The sequence below is a fragment of the Myotis nattereri genome (genome assembly GCF_964212035.1).
Source record: "Myotis nattereri genome assembly, chromosome: 6".
Taxonomy (NCBI): Eukaryota; Metazoa; Chordata; class Mammalia; order Chiroptera; family Vespertilionidae; genus Myotis; species Myotis nattereri.
In genome coordinates, this window is record NC_138081.1 from 99,002,351 (window position 1) to 99,019,215 (window position 16,865).

Consider the following 16,865-nt stretch of genomic DNA (forward strand, 5'->3'; position numbering starts at 1 on the left):
GGACCCCAGGAATAGGAACCCCTGGCCCAGCCTTCCCACAGCGGCTGGGGGCACGGGCTTTCAGCGAGGGGGTCCCAGTGCTATGGGGTCGCAGGGTGCACCGCCCCCCACCCGCCCTTCCCTCAGGGCCCCTCGCCCCACAGCGACCCCACCCACGCGGGCAGGAGCCACCGCCTACACGGGGCCAGGTTTATTCCCAGTTCTCCTCGGGCAGCGGTTTATCCAAAGTGCTCTCTCACCACGTCCATGGCCACCGAGCTTCTGGCCTGGCCACCCTGCACCTGAACAGCAGTCAGACCCACTGTCAGGGCACCACGTGGGCAGGTCCTTCACAAGCAGCCCCCCCCGCCCCCCCGAGAGCAGGAGGCGCTACTACCCAAGGGCAGGGCACACGCTTCCGACCAGGGACGCCCCATGAGGCCAAGGATCCGCGCCCTGGACACGGCACGTGCGGCTGAGGCGGCCGGAGCCAGGGCTGGATGGCGGCAGGGACAAGGCAACTGGGACAGAGTCGGCCAGGCTGTCCCTCCAAGCGGCTCCTCCCACTGCTCGGGGACGTTCCCACAGCTCTGGTCACCTGGACACCCACAGGGCCCCCCGCACCCACAGAGGTCCCCACACCCACAGGCCCCACCACACCCACAGGGGCCCCCACGCCCACAGGGGCGCTACACAGCTGCCTCTATGGACTGGTCACCTGTAGCCTCCGGGAAGCAAAGGTTTGGAGCATCAAGTGGCTGCAGTGAGATTAGAATAAGGACCCACCACGGGGCGGAGAAAGCACCCCAGTGGGCACAGGGGGGTCGGGTCGCTGCGGGGACACCAGGGGGAGGAGTCTTTACAAACACCCTTTGCTCAAACCTCAGTGCAGCTGGTCTTACTTTATGCACCAACCGTGTGCCTGTTCACCTGATGTGCTTGCCCTGGGCCGGGCCTGTCCCTCTACCACAGCGTACACCCTCTATCCTCTCCCGGCAGACGGACGGACAGACGGAAGTGTGTCTTTGGGACAGGTCTCTGCCTCCAGCTAGGACCAGTGGCACAGTCTCCCTGGCCAGCCGCCAGTCTCAGCGGGAAGGGAAGGGAAGGGAAGGGAAGGACAGGGAAGGGCAGGGGAGGGCAGGGGAGGGCAGGGGAGGGCAGGGGAGGGCAGGGGAGGCGGGTGAATGACAGCACCAGTGTCTGGTAGAGCCTTTATTGTGCAGAAAGGCTTTCTGCTGATTGTCTTGGCGATGGTGTCAGAACAAAAGCAGAAACAGCTGCAGGTTCGACAACACAAGCATCGCTGCCCAGGCTCACTCCACCCGTCCCGGGCAGACCAGGCACCAGGCAGGCGACCATGACGTCATCTATGCCCAGGCCCTGACAGCCGGGAGGGAGGGAGGGAGTTCAAGGTGGGCCCTCGTCAGTCTACACGGGAAAGGCCGTCCCGGACGGAGCAATCCCCTCACCGTGAACCCGGTGAGCGGGGCCGGCGTGTCCTTCACCTGCAGCACATACATGGCCCGGCCGCGCCGACCTGGCCCCGGCGGGCGAGGGCGCCTGTGACAGTGTTTCCTCCCGACCCTGAGGCGCCCGTGTGCCCCGATGAACCGACAGCACGCGTGGCCACAGCGAAGAAGTCGTTGCATCTTTGGAGACCGGGGTGCGCTCACAGGGAAGGCGGCGACGCGGGCGTCCAGGAGGCTATGAGGCAGGCCAGGGCCGAGGTGTCGTACTGGCTGTCGGGCACGTCTGGGGCCGCGGCAGCCCCGTCATACAGCGGGGACCCCGAGGAGGAGGAGGCTGGGCCCGGGGGTCCCAGGGCGGCGGGGTGAGGGGCGGGCCCACGGAAGAACGGGGCCCCCAGCCCGCTGGGCATCGCGGCCGGCTGAGCGCCCGGTGTGCCGGCGCCGCTGCTCACAGACCACAGGCCGGGGTACTGGCTGCAAGGGGAGGACACGCGTCAGGGACCTGGCGCTGGGCCCGGGCCAGTGCAGGAGGGGCCCCCAAACCCTGCTCCCGAGAACCGGGGACACGGCCTTCCAGCCCGCAGTTCCCATGTTAGACCCACTGGGGCGCGTGTCAGCGTCACAGCTGTTAGCCAGGAGAGCCGCCGGGAAGCCGGCCGCAGGGCACTGGCCCATCCGCCCTCGGGGCCCAGACTCCAGGACAGGAACCCAGAACCCCCAGATGGACTGAACCCCACATCCGAGGATGTGCTTCACGAGGCATCTGTGTGACCCCTCCACCCAGGGACCTCGGGATGGAGACGACACCCCGAGAGCCCGGGCCTGCGGACGCGTCCCTGAGTCCCCCCACCAGGCACCAGGCCCAGCTGGGCCGCCACCCCTGGGCACTGGGCACAGCAGAGAGGAAGGGCCTGGGGATCGAACCACAACCGGGCACGTGCCCATGACCGTCATCGAACCCAGGACCCTTCAGTCTGCAGGCCGACGCTCTATCCACTGAGCCACACCATCCAGGGCTAAAATTGCTTTTTAAAAATGTCTTCTCCACCGAACCCGTCTACGAGCGAAGGAGACTGTGCTGGGCGGGCTGTTCACCAAGCCCGTCCGTAGCTCACAGGGACCTGAACTTGCCAACAAGCCTGGGGTCAGGGCTGTCGTGACACCCGGGTCCCAGCGAAGAGGAACACGGCTCTGAGCTGCCGGGAGGACAGGGCAGTGCCGAGGCCTCAGGGGTCCCTGCGGCCAGCACCCCATTTGTAACCACGGGTCACACACTGACGTGCAGGGGTCTCGGTGACCTCAAGCCCTCGAAAGTTGGCTGGTTTGTAGACAATTCAGTTATTACAGGGGCACCATCTCCCGGGCACACTTGGGGTTCCGGGACAACGCGCTGCCTCGCCGTCCACAGACCCGCCCGGAGGGGAGCCCCGCGCCCGGTCCTGTCCTGCCTCTGAACGGTCTCCTCATCGGGAAACGGACCGGCTTCCAGCTCTGTCAGCTTTTATTGTAAGAATCCAACGAGGAAACGTAACCCAGGTGCCAACCCGCTGGGCCTGAGCCCATCTCCTTCTGCGTAACTTTCCCGTTAACGGGTCGGTCCCCTCCTTCACCGGGACCAGCACGCATGCCAACGGCTTCGGCTCCCCACAGGAAGGCCAGCCAATGCATGTCCTTCATGACTGGCTCCTGCCGAAGAAGGTTCTGGAAGCCTACTCCTAAGTCCGAACTGGCGGTTACGGAACAGCCCGGGTGTAAAGTCCCGCGTGAGGAACCCCGTCCATGGCACCTGCACGGTGCCCGGGGGAGGACTGACCGGGTGGGCTCCGCACGAGCCACGGAACTGCCTGCTGTGCTGCCGCCTGACCCTGCCGGACACTGACTGTCAACTGCAGCTGAAAAATGTTCAACCCTTTTCTAAAAATGTACCTACGACCCCAGCAGCCCTGTGAGGAGGCCGAGGCGGGGGCTCCTGTGTCCTCTCCTTAAGGAAAGGAGCTGGGGCTCAGCGGCTGTCGCCCCGGACAGGCGGAGCCCACACAGGCCCGCCTCCTCTCGCTGAGGCCCAGCCCCCAGGCCCAGCCCCCAGGCCCAGCCCCCAGGCCCGGCCCCCAGGCCCAGAGCAGAACCCTGGCCCAGCCCCCAGGCCCGGCCCCCAGGCCCAGCCCCCAGGCCAGAGCAGAAGCCCAGCCGCCCTGTGACCTGGGACCCTGAACATCCCGGCGAGTGGTCAGCCGACACGTGAAAACCTCACCCACAGGTCAAGGGCGGGATAAAGGCCCGCGAGTGGACGCGGCACGCAGCCAGGCACAGGGGTCCCGGCTCGGCCGCACCGCTCCCCGCGCACACGTTACCTGGCGCCCGCAGGGGGGCCGGAGCCAGCGCTCACGGGCAGCACGCTGGCGTGGGCGGGCACCCCGAGGCCCGGCCAGTTGTCGTGGGGCTGGAGCATGGACACGCAGGCAGGCGAGGAGTCAGAATAGGCTGCAGGGGCAAGAGAGCGTGGCTGTCGGCGGGGTCCTCCAGGAGCGACAGGTGCAGCGCACAGTCCCCCGGACGCAGCCACCAGCCCCGAGCGGCCTGCGCTTCCCTGTGCAATGGCGCCCTCCGCCCCTCCTGCAGCCAAGGCTCCCAGTGCAGGCCAGGCTCCCGGTGCGGGCCAGGCTCCCCGGTGCGGGCCAGGCTCCCGGTGCAGCCAGGCTCCCGGTGCGGCCCAGGCTCCCGGTGCAGCCAGGCTCCCGGTGCAGCCAGGCTCCCGGTGCGGGCCAGGCTCTGAGCGCGGCTGAGCCAGGCCCCGGAGCTGCTGGAGCTGCTGTGAGCGCAGCCGGGCTCTGCCCGAGGGGCGGCTGTGCCCTGCGCCCCCTGCCTGGGTGTGAACGCGCACCCACGACGCACCCCACTGCCTTGTCCTTAGAGCCGCGGCCTGCAGACAGCCTCCCCTCCTTCGACTGAGGACTCCTCTTTGCAAGTGAAAACCACACCCCTTTCACCCCCCTGTCCCCGAACAGTTCTTAGGAGCTGAGGGCCGGGGACGCTGTGGCTCTGGAGGTTTAAAGGGGACCTTCTGGCCGGGGCCCAGCCTGGGGGGGAACTAGCCCCAGCGACCCTCTCCTTCCCCGGGAGCCTGTCCCTGCCCAATGGCGTGGCTGCCTGAGCACGTTCCTCAGCCGCTGCTCCTCTGGCCGACAGCACGGAGGCAGGAGGCGGTGCGACAGCCAAGGAAAGGGGCCACCTGAGGCCGTCGCCCGCGGCTGGCGCCCAGAACCACCGGGGCAGAGCCTGGCACCGCGACAGGCTGCGGGGACGGGACCCCACCCTCGGACAAACACGGGGCTCTGAGCAAGCGGGGGCTGCTGTGCCGGCCGACCACCCCCACACCCCTTGGGGAGGCTGAGGAGACCCCAAGGCCTGGGCACAGGGTGCGGGGCGCGGGGTGGGGCATCCGTGCCTTCGGACCCGCTGGCCCAGGGCTCCTGGCCGAGGACAGGAATGGAGGACGCTTCCCCGCAGGCCTGGCTTGGGTGCGTTCCTGCGAGTTCTCCTCCTCTGGGCCCTGCTGCTGCCTCCCCAGCCCCCAGGCCCCCATCTCCCCCTCAGCCCCCCAGCCCCCCTCTGCCGCGGGCCTGGACTTACTGGGGGGGCTGTTCCGGTGCGCGTAGGGGCTGGGGTAGGGCGCCGGCCGGTGGCTCCTCAGGGCGGGGTACCGCTCACAGCCGTGCGTGGGGGGCAGCGACAGGGGGCCTCCGAACTGGGGGTGCGGGGCGGCCGGGGGGCACAGCGTGCTGGTGCCGGGGAGGAGCCACCCCCCTGCTGTGAGGAAAGAAGGCTGGTCGCTGGCATCGGCCTCGGTCCCAGATGACACAGCGCGGGTCCTGTCCTTGGGGCCCGTGAGGGGCTCCCCGAATCACACCGGGGTCCCACCGCGTGGCCACAGCTCCACACCGAGGCCCCCGGCCCCCAGGAGCCTGCACCCGGCCTCGGCCCCCCAGACGCCCGGCCCGCAGCCGAGGCCGCGCTGCTGAGCATGAAGCAAACGGACAAGCGGACAAACTCGGGGCCCGACGGGGAGGCAGCGGCGTGTCCCCGCGTCCCCCTCGCCCGGCTGCCTCCACCGCAGTCCCGGGGAGCCCCTGTCCTCGCGGGGCGGTGGGACCCCGTGTTCTGCTTGTTTTGTTTCAGGCTCATTCTCCCGCCGGACCCGTCAATCAGAAATCCGTCCCAGCACCGCCCTCCGCGGCCGGTTTCTCCTCGTCCTGCTGCTTCTGTAAAGTCACTGGGCCGCGTCTCCTTAACTCAGAAAAGCCACCTCCAGGGGCGCCTGCTCCGACCCGGCCCCCAACCCGCGGCCCCCAACCTGCGGCCGGCCCTTCAGACAACACGGGACCAGGTCCCCATGGCCTCCAGCACGCCCACCCCTGCCGGAGCCGGTCACGCCACCTTCACGTGAGCTGGTCACGCCACCTTCACGTGAGCTGGTCACGCCACCTTCACGTGAGCTGGTCACGCCACCTTCACGTGAGCCGGTCACGTGCTCCCTTCTCGTGCTCCCTCCTCGTGCTGCCCTCCCAGGAGCCGGTACGTGCCGCCCGGGAGGCCCGAGGCGCTCCAGCAGGTGGTCTTCAGGGAAGGGGCGCGTGGGGGGCGCGTGGGGAGCGCGTGGGGAGCTGCTCGCTGCTCACCGGCCTCCTGAGGGCCAGCACGGGCTGCCCTCTCTCGCAGCTGCAGCCACTCACCTCCCCGCCGGGCGGGGCCAGACCAGGTGCTCCCCCTCCAGCCGCCATCAGACCTGCCTCCCTCTGCTCGCTCACGGGCTCCCAGGGGAAGCGGGACTTGGAGCCGCCTGGCCCTCAGCAGCGTCTCCCCCAAACCAGCGCCCTAACCTGCCCTTCCGGAGCCGGGCCCCTAAGGAGACACCACGTCTGTTCCCAAGCATCGCTCCTCAGTCAGCCCTGCGGTTCTCCGTCAGGAACAAACGCGAACCGTCCAGAGCGGCTCCCACAGCCGGCTCCCCTCCCCCGCACAGACTCTAACCACCCCCAGGTCTCAGGGCCGTCCCGCCCGGGGGGCCGCCTGGGGGCCGAGGAGAGGGGCGGGAACCTCCCCCAGGCCTCCCTGGAAGGTGCTGTGGGGGGAGCAGAGGTTCGAGGCCCTGGGCCCGGCGGGGCTGGAGAGGCAGCACAGGGCCCTGAGCCTCGCCCAGCCACAGGGGTCTGTCCCCCGCACACAGACCCGGGCGGCTCCGCCCCCGCTCCCAGCAGAGGGACAAACCGTACATTGGGAGAAGCCGGACTGCTGGCCGTCCCCGGGGTCGTCCATCGCGTCCTTGTGGTCGCTTCTGTCCAAAAAGCGTATTGCAGCGTCAGAGAGGAGAACTCGCGGAAAACAGCGTTCGCAGCTACAGCCCGTTTCTGCCCAAAGGGGCAGCGGCTCGCTCACCTCTCCTTCGCGTCCAGGAAGGCTTTGGCGAAGGGGTTGTATTTAATCTTGAGAGCTGTGATCTGAAAAACAAGAAGCCACATGTCCTGGTGTATTGGTGACAGCCGGAAGTTTAGCAGCACTAAGAATCGGGGAGGCCCCCGCGTCCCGTGTAAATATCCAAATATGACCCCACTCCTCTCCGGGTAGGTGGGTCCGCGTGGCTGGGGAGTGGCACCATTGCATACAGAATAGCACGGTGGCCCGGCCGGCGGGGCTCAGCGATTGAGCATCGACCTGTGAACCAGGAGGTCACGGTCGACTCCCCATCAGGACACAGGCCTGGGTTGTGGGCTCGATCCCCAGTGGGGGGCGTGCAGGAGGCAGCCGATCCATCATGGATGTTTCTCTCTCTCCCTCTCCCTTCCTCGCTAAAATCAGTGCAAATATATTAAAAACAAAAACAGAATAGCAGGTTTATGGAAAGTTCTTACTGGCCCATTTTCTAAGTGGAATTCACAAGACACTGGGCCTCCTGCTGACAGCATTCTGTGCATCAACCAACACGCGGGGCTCGAACCCTAGCCGCTCGGGAAACAGCGACCTGCTCGCTCCAGCGGGGGGCCACACCCACAGCTCCGCCGCGGCCTGGACGCGCACGTCTCTGGGCAGCACCCGGGCCCAGGCCTGCGGAAGAAAGCCTCAGGCTTTTACCGGACTGTCGGACACGTCCTTGCCTGTGGAGGTTCGTAGACGCCTCTAGTTTAGACGCTGTTACAGAGTCACAGGCGGCAATGCTCGCACGGGGACTTAGGGAAACCCTTCCCCCCTCTGCCCGGTTTTGTGGGAAATCGTTTGAAAAGCGAGAAAGCCGAGTGCCACAGGACCTGACTCATGTGTGGAATCTAATGAACGAAAGGAACTGACGACAAAACAAGACCCGAAGCGGGAGGCCTGGAGCCAGCGGGCACGTCTCCACGTGGGCTGGGGGACGGGAAGAGAGAAGCCGAAGGACTGCCACAAACTCACTGCACAGCCCCTGGGCACGGGCAATGGGGGGTGAAGCCCTGGGGGGCTGGGGGCAGGGCAATATCTGTAAGACTATCAACCATGAAAGTATGTTTTAAAAATACAAATAAAAAGTCATTTGGTGACAAACACACTTTTTTGTAAAGGCGCTGGTGTTTGGTCTGAGGGACACTGATCGCACTGGCCGCCCCTCCCGGGACTCTGCCTGGAGCAGGCCCACCCCCAGCCCCTCAGCCCTCACCTCCTCGTTCTGGTAGGCCGTCACCGCGATGAACTGCGTCTCGGGGAAGCAGTGGCTGGTGATCATGCGCTGGGGGCCGCCCACCCTCACAATGTGGATCCGAGGCTCATACTTATGCAAGGAGTTCAGCATGATCTGGGGGGGCACAAACACGGGTGTGGAGACATGTCCCAGTTGGGGTCCCAGACACCTGCTGCCCTGCCGTGGAGGAGAAGGCACCCCATGCCGACCCCCCAACCTCCCGTGGCTCCCAGCGCTGACTCCCTGCTCCTGGGGGGTTCCCCTCAGGCGCCCCCCGCCCCAAGGAGGAAGGAGTGCCAGGGGCTACAGGGCATCAAAGACCACGGGGCTGGGTGACATCTGGGACCTGGGGCAGTCCCAGCCCAAGGCCTCCCACGGCCACAGGCAACGCCACCACCCAGCTGGTCTGGCGCCCACGGCCGCAGGGGGCAGCCCCAGGTCCAGCCGTTGCAAGGACGCATTTGGGGGCTTCCTCGGATTCTCCGCGAGGACTGTGGTGCCTCTCACCTCTGAAGTGGGCGCCCACTGCCAGGGAGGTGTTTGCTCTGCCCCAGGGAAGTGGGGCGCTACATGCCCAGCCCCCCACCTGAGACCTGCCTGACTGGGCCAGGTTAGGCTGCGCCCCTCCGAGTCCCCCAGGTGGTGCTGTGACCCCCATAGGGTCACTGCAGGCAACACTGACGGCTTCACTGAGGGGGTCAGGGTTAGGGTTAGGGTTAGGGGGGCTGCAGGTCTCCAGGGCGAAGGCACCTCCCCGCAAGCAGGTCCCTTCAGGGGTTCCAGGCCCCCTTCGCACCCCGCGCCTGGCGCACCCACCTGGCCGCCGCCGTTGAGCTTGTTGGTGAGCTTGACCTTGCTGAAGGACACGGGCGCCTTCATCCAGTGCGCCCCGAAGTTGGGTGAGTCGGGGTGGATGTAGACGCAGCTGGGCGCCTGCGGCTCGGGCTTGCCGCCCGGCACCCACTCCCCATTCACGTACTTCCAGCGGTGGCCGTCGGCCGCCACGAAGTCCAGCAGGAAGGAGTACATGGCGTTGGGGTCCAGGCCGGACACGTTCACCTTTAGCACCGGGAACATGCGCCTGGAACGGAAGGGGCGCAGCGGAAGGAGCTTGGGCCGCCCGTGGGCCACAGGCGGAGAACTGGGGGCGGGCACTGACATTGCTGGGCGAAGAGGAGCCCCATTGGGACCTTCCAGCCTCCCAGGGCCCCCACCCCCCGCCTCGGCCTCCACCCTCCCCAGCCTCAGGAGGCGGAGGTCCCGGCCCAGCGGCAGCGCAGCTGGCAGCCTGGACTCCGCCGAGGTGCCCTCCTCCCCAGCCTCCCGGAGACATGGCTGGTGGCCCGGGTCTGCTTCCAGCTCAGGGAAATGAGCAGAGAGGCCGCCACGGCACCCTTTTAGTTGGACAGTAAGAAACTTTCCGGCCGCTGCTGCCCGGCGGCGGCGCAGGCCTGGCCCAGCCCACCCACCTGCCGTTCTTGGTCACGATCATCTCGTTGGTGAGCTCCTTGAAGCGCAGCCACAGCTCGCTCTCCTCCAGGCCCACGCGCAGCTCGCGCTCCGTGGGGTCGCCCTTCTCGCTGCCCGCCTGCAGCTCGCTCTCCACGGCGCTCAGCAGGTGGTCCACGCGGTGCTGCAGGCCCTTCCCCGCGCCCTCGGCGCCCGGGGAGCTCATCCTCCCGCCCGCCCCCCGCCGCCCCCCGCGCCCGACTCGCTACCCCACAGCCACCTTCTCCCCACTTGGCGCCGCTGCTCCGAGAAGAGGGGCCCTCGGCCCAGACCCGCGAGGGCGCGCGGTCCCAGCACCGGGTGACCCGGGGGAGGGAGCGGAGGGAGCGGACGGCGCTGGGGGCGGGGCGGGGGTCCACTTGAACTCCTCGCCGAGCCTAGAGCTGGGCTCTGGGGGGGAGGTCGGTCCGAATCCATAAATAGCCGCGGCGGCCGGAGGGGGCGGGGGCGGATTGGGCCGCGCGGCCTTTCAAGTGCGGGGGCCGCTGCCCATTGGCCGCGCGCGGCCACATCAGACCCGCCCGGAGGCCCCGCGCGCGCGTTTCCAGGAAGCGGAGGACCATCCCCGCCCGGCCGGCCCCACACCCCCGCCCCCTCCCAAATGTTTGCGCCTCCATCAAAGGAGGCCCGGGAGGCGGGAGGGGCCGGAGGCCGGACTCGCCCCTGTCCCGCGGCCCAGGGGCTGCGGCCGCCCACGACGCTCCCCGCCTCCCGCGCGGGCCTCCTGCTCTCCCGGCGCATCCGGACCCCGCAGGTGCGTCGGGCCGGGAGCGCACCGCGGAGCCCACCTGCGCCGGCCCAAGCCCCGGCCGGATGCGCGCACAGCCCCGCGGTGTCCCGGTCCCGGCCGGGCCCGTCTCCATGCCCCGAAGGCCCAGCCCTCCACGGAGCCGCGTCTGGTCCCACACGTCCCTCCCGCGGCGCTTCAGGCGGCTCCACGAACACCTACGACCGTGGCTGGCCACCCGGTACCCGCGTTCCTCGGCCCGCACCTGCCTGAAAGGGAGGAGGCCCCAGGCCCGAGTCGGCCCGGGCCGGTCCCGCGCCCAGAGCGGGAAATGGACGCACATCAACCGAAGGAGCCTTTTTGGAAGTGTGCTCGTTCCCCCTAAAAGCAGGACTGGGGGAGAGGGCTGCGCACGCACTGGGACCCGACTTTCCGGCTTCTGTTCTGCGCTTTGCTTTGGGGAAGGTGGGAGGGGGCGGGCCGGTGCTCCCGGGGGGCGAGCAGGGCTGGGGTGGGCCTCCCCGCCCGCGGCCTCAGCCTCCACCTCCGCCTCAGCGCCGGGTTTATTGCCTTTTGGTGAGAACCTCCGCGAGGAGAGCGAGGAAGGTGACAATGGGCAGGAAACAGCTCGGTGAGGCCTTTACACCACCTCCCTCCCGGCCCGGAGCCTCCGAGGGACGGAGGAGAAGCTGGGAGCCGAGCGCGGGCTGTGCGCGCGGCCTCTGCGCACCGCTCCAAGCGGCGTGTGGTTCCCGCCTCACTTCCCGGCCTTCGCGCGCCCGCCCGCCACCCCCGCGCCCTCCGCGAAAGCCAGTGCGTTGGTTGGGGGACCCCACGCAGAACAGCCCGCGCCCGGGAAGGGGGCTCTGCGGGCAGGACTGGAACCCGCACCCGCGTGAACCTCCCCCGCCGGCTCCGCCCGCGCGCTCCAGGCCCGAATCGCCGGCCCCCCTGAGCCCCTCGCACCCGGGCTGTGGGGCTGGTGCGTGAGTCTCTCCTGAGGGAATACGCGGCTGAAGGGTCACCTCCGCAGTGCGCCCCGCCAAGCCCCGCACCTGGGTGAGAAGAAGGGGGCGTCCCAGGCGAGGGGATCCCCAGGCAACAAGGGCCCCCAAGGCCCACGGCTGGCGCGAAGCTCCTGATGCTCCGACCCCCAGGCGCGCGCTTCAGTCCGGCTCCACTCGCAGGAGGGGACTCGGCCAAGGGAACAGCAGCCCTGGGCAGGGGCGGTTCCCTTTCTAAAGCGCGGGGACGGACGGTTGCGCGTGAGCTGGGAAGCGTGTGGCCCGAGGCCCAGGTTCTCCGCGGGGGTCCCAGGCCTCACCGGTGGGCTGAGCGGGGCTGGAAGCGGCTCGGCCTCCACCCCTAACTGCTTCCCTCCCCTCTGGGCCTGCTCCCTGGAGCTCCGCTCCCTGGTCCTCCGGGCCCAGCGTCTCCACTCTGGCCTTTCAGGGCAGGCCCAGTGCGTGGCTGTTCACAGCGGAGCTTCCTGGCCCTGGGTGGGGGAGCGGGGGATGGCGGGGTTCTTCCCTGGAGGGGGCAGGGCGCTCCCCTTCCCCCGGGGAAGCCCAGCCATCAGGGAAAAGAAAGAGGCCTTAGTTTGGGCCTTGAGATGCCACTGGTCCCCCCCAAAATAGGGGGATTTCCCCCAAATAGGGAGCACTTTACAAGAAGCCACACACCCTCAATCCCCAGAGAGCCGGGCCTAGCGGTGCAGGGACAGGCTCAGCGGGGAGGGGCACCGCTCTCAGCTCCTCTCCCGGAAGAAAAACATACATTTCTTTTCTGATATGATCTGTGCCCGACCTAGAACATGTGTGTGTGTGTGTGTGTGTGTGTGTGTGTGTGTGTGTGAAAATAAAAACCTAAGCACCGCCCACTGTTCACGGCTCTGTGTCCTCGCCCTTTTCATTGTGTTCCTCCCTTATTCTCCTTTTTTATTTTTTATTTTTGTTGATGTCAGAGAGGAAGGGAGAGGGAGAGAGAGAGAGAGAGAAGCATCCACGATGAGAGAGAATCATGGGTCGGCTGCCTCCTGCACGCCCCACACTGGGGATGGAGCCCGCAACCCGGGCCTGTGCCCTGACCTCCTGGTTCATAGGTCCACGCTCAGCCACTGAGCACGCTGGCGGGCGAGCCTTCTCCCACGCTGCTCGGCAGACTTAACACAGCCCTGGCGAGTCCTGAACTTCACAGACATTCAGGGTCCTAAACAGCAATCATTCCAGGCACCAGTTGGTTTACTGGTCGCTCCCACGGAAAGAGACCCAATGAAGTTTATGGTTTTTAAAGTCGCACCATATAATCCTTTAGACTCCGTGGCACTGAGCATGTTTAACAGCCCATGGGGTTGTTGGGGCATCTCTGGTTTGTGGAAAAGAATGAAGACTTGGTTTTGGGGGGTTTTTTTAGTCTTTTTCTCAGGAAACTCCGTAGTGGCTGATCCACCCATTGTAGCCGCCGGCCATGGCGTGAGCGTGGGACAGCTGTCCCTGAGTGCGGGCGGGGAGGTGTGGCCTTTGCAGGCTGGAACTCCATGACCAACAGCGAAGGAAGCACTTCAAGATCAAGCCCACCTCGCTGCCGTGGGGCTGGGGCTGGGGCTGGGACCGTGGGATCCAGCGCTGGGGCTGGGACCGTGGGATCCAGCGGCTTCGTCACACAGGACAGGGCATGGTTCCGTGAGGGGCATCCACACATTAAAAACAAACACACCTGCTGATAGGCCGAGGGTCTGAATGATGGGGGTTGTGACGTTTCTCCTGGAAACTCGGGCCATGGCTCCTTTGAAGTTCAAGGCTGCAGAGGAGCAATCAGGGTCCCTGACGTGCTGGGCTGTGGTGTCTGGGTGCCCGGTGGGCAGCTCGGGTTTCTTCCTGTGCAGTCGGGCCTCTGTCTGGAGTCCTGGGCGCAGAAGTGCTGTCCATCAGGGTCTCCTGTGTGTGACTGTGTGACCGCTCGGCCGCCCCATCTCCCAGGAAGGCGGTGTGCGGGGCGTTTATGCACCCGATTCTAGAGCCACGATGAGAAAGCAACTACAGAGAGTTGACTTTTTTCTTTAATATGTTTATATTGATTTTTAGAGAGAGGGGATAGATAGAAGCATCTACGAGAGAGAACATCACTGATGGATCGCTGCCTCCTGCACGCCCCCCACCGGGGATCAAGCCCACAACCTGGGCATATGCCTTGATCGGGAATCAAACCAGCAACCTCTTGGTTCATAGGTTGATGCTCAACCACTGAGCCACACGCGCTGGGCAAGAGTCGACTGCTGATGACAGTGGAGACTGGACGGACAAACGCCTGCTTCTGAAGAGGCATTTCCCATGAGGCACACGCGGAGTGTGGGTGCAGGAGGAAGGAGGGGTGGGCAGAGGTCAGCAGGCAGGTGTGGGCGCGGCACTGGGCAGGCTCCGCGAAGGACGGGATGCTAGTGTCTTCGAGAACTAACGGGGGAAAGAGAGAGGACGGACGGGAAGAAGGCTGGGAAAGGCCTTCAGGGTCCTGAGAACCCGCCAGGCCCGTGGGCTTCCTGTGGAAATCCTGCGCCACGCAGACCGACAAGCCCGCGGAGGACAGTCAGAGCGGGATCACACTGGGGCTGGTGGGGCGCTGATGGCAGCGACAAGGGGCGCAAAGGCAGGCCCAGCAAAAACCTGCCCAGGGCTTAGAGGGAGGAGGGACCAGGAGAGTGAAAGACAAGCCCCAGGGCTGGGCTCTGGGCATCGGCTGGGAGGCAGGGAGGGAGGAGCTAAAAGCCCACCTAACAAGCACCAGACGGACAGGAAAAATGAGACAAAGGGAGGGTTTGGCACGTCTGTGAGAAAAGATTCCCATCAGCCATTCCCACCCCTTTTCCAGCTGAGAAGCCCCTGAGGAGGAGGCCCATTGGGAGTAAGGTCCACACACTCTGCAGCCTGAACCGTGGCTGCCAGGGGCTGCAGGGCGCAGCAGCCTGCACCCCAGACACAGGAGGGCCCAGGGCACAGGAGGGCCCGGGACACAGAAGGGCACAGGACACAGGAGGGCACAGGACACAGGAGGGCCTGGGGCACAGGAGGGCACAGGACACAGGAGGGCATAGGGCACAGGAGGGCCAGGACACAGGAGGGCATAGGGCACAGGACACAGGAGGGCACAGGACACAGGAGGGCCTGGGGCACAGGCGGGCACAGGACACAGGAGGGCATAGGGCACAGGAGGGCCAGGACACAGGAGGGCATAGGGCACAGGAGGGCCAGGGCACAGGAGGGCCAGGACACAGGAGGGCCCGGGACACAGGAGGGCCCGGGACACAGGAGGGCGGGAGATGCAGGAGCTGTCCCAGTCTTTGATCTGCCAGCAGCGGCCCACCTTGCCCTCCAGCCCTCAGCAGCCTGCAGGCGGGGCCTCCCTCTGACCTGGGCAGCCACAGCTCCCAGAGGGGTGGGCCCTGGCATTCTGATTCATCTTCCTGTACATTCACTTGTTTCCACTGGATGCGCAGAATGCACGGTGCAGGGAGACAGACCTATTTCCTCTCCCACCCACACTCCCACCACCATTCATACAGGGAGACGGCATGCCCTGCACACGTGGGTGTTTGGGGGGGGGGGGGGCGCGGTTGGCTTACCGAGTTCTGAACCCTGGGGAAGAGGTGAGCATATAAAGGTGACGGTACAATGAGCTGGACAAGGAGAGTCCCCCCAGCAGCTCGCCGTCCAGTTGGGGGTGCTGGGCCAGAGGTCAACGAAAGCCAGGTGGTGCCTAAGCCTCCAAACAGGGTCCCAGCCAGCTTCCGGGGCCCCCTCACCCCAAGCGCAGCGGTGTGTCTTTGGTGTGCCCGGGCGGGCTCCGCGGCGTGTCCGGGCGGGCCCCGCGGCGTGTTCCGGGCGGGCCCCGTGGCGTGTTCCGGGCGGGCTCCGCGGCGTGTCCGGGCGGGCTCCGCGGCGTGTCCGGGTGGGCTCTGTGGCGTGTCTGGGTGGCTCTGTGGTGTGTCCCGGGCGGGCTCCGCGGCGTGTCCGGGTGGGCTCTGTGGCGTGTCCGGGTGGCTCTGTGACGTGTCCGGGTGGCTCTGTGGCGTGTCCCGGGCGGGCTCTGTGGTGTGTCTGGGCGGGCTCCGTGGCGTGTCCGGGCGGGCTCCGTGGCGTGTCCCGGGCGGGCTCCGTGGCGTGTCCCGGGCGGGCTCTGTGGCGTGTCTGGGCGGGCTCCGTGGCGTGTCCCGGGTGGGCTCTGTGGCGTGTCCGGGCGGGCTCCGTGGCGTGTCCCGGGCGGGCTCTGTGGCGTGTCCGGGTGGCTCTGTGGCGTGTCTGGGTGGCTCCGTGGCATGTCCCAGGCGGGCTCCGTGGCGGCCGGGAGGAGCGGGCTCACCTGTGTGTTCTGGAAGGTCAGCCCTAAACAAAAGGAGCGGCTTCTCTTTGTCAAGTTGTATTTCAGTTACTTTTTCTGCACATAAACTCTGAACATGGTGGCAACACCAATGTCTATTTTGCTACACACACGACTTTTCCCCTTTATTAAACGTCCTGAGAGTAACATGTTTGGGATCACGTGTGAATCAAATTAAAAATCAAAATTTTTCAAAAACACCCTATGAATCTTCTCTCCTGAAGAATCACATACAACATATTGTCAGGGGCTCCCGCCCCCGGCTCTGTGCCGGGTCTGTGATAAGTTGGTCAGTGAGTTCCAATGGCTTTCTTGAATTTCACTTGCAAACGTGTGGCTGTGTCCACGTACATACTAACCCTGTTCCCACCACCTCTCCTGATCAGATGAATCCACGAGGCCTTAGATCTCAAACTGAACCTTTTGGCCACTGGGGAATCGTGGCAGTTCTCAAAGCTTTGGAAGTAAAGTGCATACACGTTCGATGAGCATCTCATGTTCAGTCACCCTGCTTCGGGGAATGTTTGACGCCACAGGTATGGGCCAAATGAAACAGCACCTGCTTCTAGCAACACAGACAAATCCTCACCGAAACCAGTTCTCAGAGGAAGAGAAGCAAATCACTCTGAACAAGGGGGTGTGTGTGTGCGTGCCTGTGTGTGCATGTGTGCCTGTGCATGCATGTGTGTGCATGTGTGTGCGGGAGAACCATAATCGCAACTTGCATGAAAAGCCAAGCGAACAAGGGCTCGAGTGTGCGTGCGGGGTGCGCTGGCTTGAAGTTAGTGTCTAACAAACGCCTATAACCCAGCGGCATCTGACGGCGCCCAGGAAGCAGACCAGAGGACAGAGGTCAGACGAACCTGTGTCTTCAGTGATGGGGCTCCCCCTGCCGCCCCCCGGAGCCCAGAGGAACGGCCGTGACATTTCTGAAAGGGCAGGAAGGGGGGCAGCCGCACGGGAGGCACTCCGCCTGCTTCCCGGCCACGCGGGCGGGGCGTGTGCGGCCTCCCCGCTCTCCCAGCCCGCCCGCCGTTGCCGAGCTGCTTTTACGGTGAGCGTGTGGGACGGTGAGCCTTTCTCCAGACCAACACCGACTCTGTCC

At 66.0% G+C, this 16,865-nt stretch overlaps 1 protein-coding gene across 1 annotated transcript; it reads right to left on the reverse strand.

Annotated features, from left to right (window-relative positions):
• Nucleotides 1–1,184: 1,184 nt before the first annotated feature.
• On the reverse strand, nucleotides 1,185–9,829 carry TBXT (T-box transcription factor T; the record flags this gene model as incomplete). The annotated part of the gene is made up of 9 exons (XM_081094458.1): nucleotides 1,185–1,259; nucleotides 1,305–1,925; nucleotides 3,803–3,932; nucleotides 5,082–5,258; nucleotides 6,722–6,783; nucleotides 6,885–6,946; nucleotides 8,134–8,268; nucleotides 8,971–9,235; nucleotides 9,624–9,829. The coding sequence occupies 8 exons, from the start codon at nucleotides 9,827–9,829 to the stop codon at nucleotides 1,652–1,654; spliced, it is 1,311 nt and encodes a 436-aa protein (XP_080950584.1). The 3' UTR covers nucleotides 1,185–1,259; nucleotides 1,305–1,651.
• Between the last annotated feature and the right edge of the window lie 7,036 nt (nucleotides 9,830–16,865).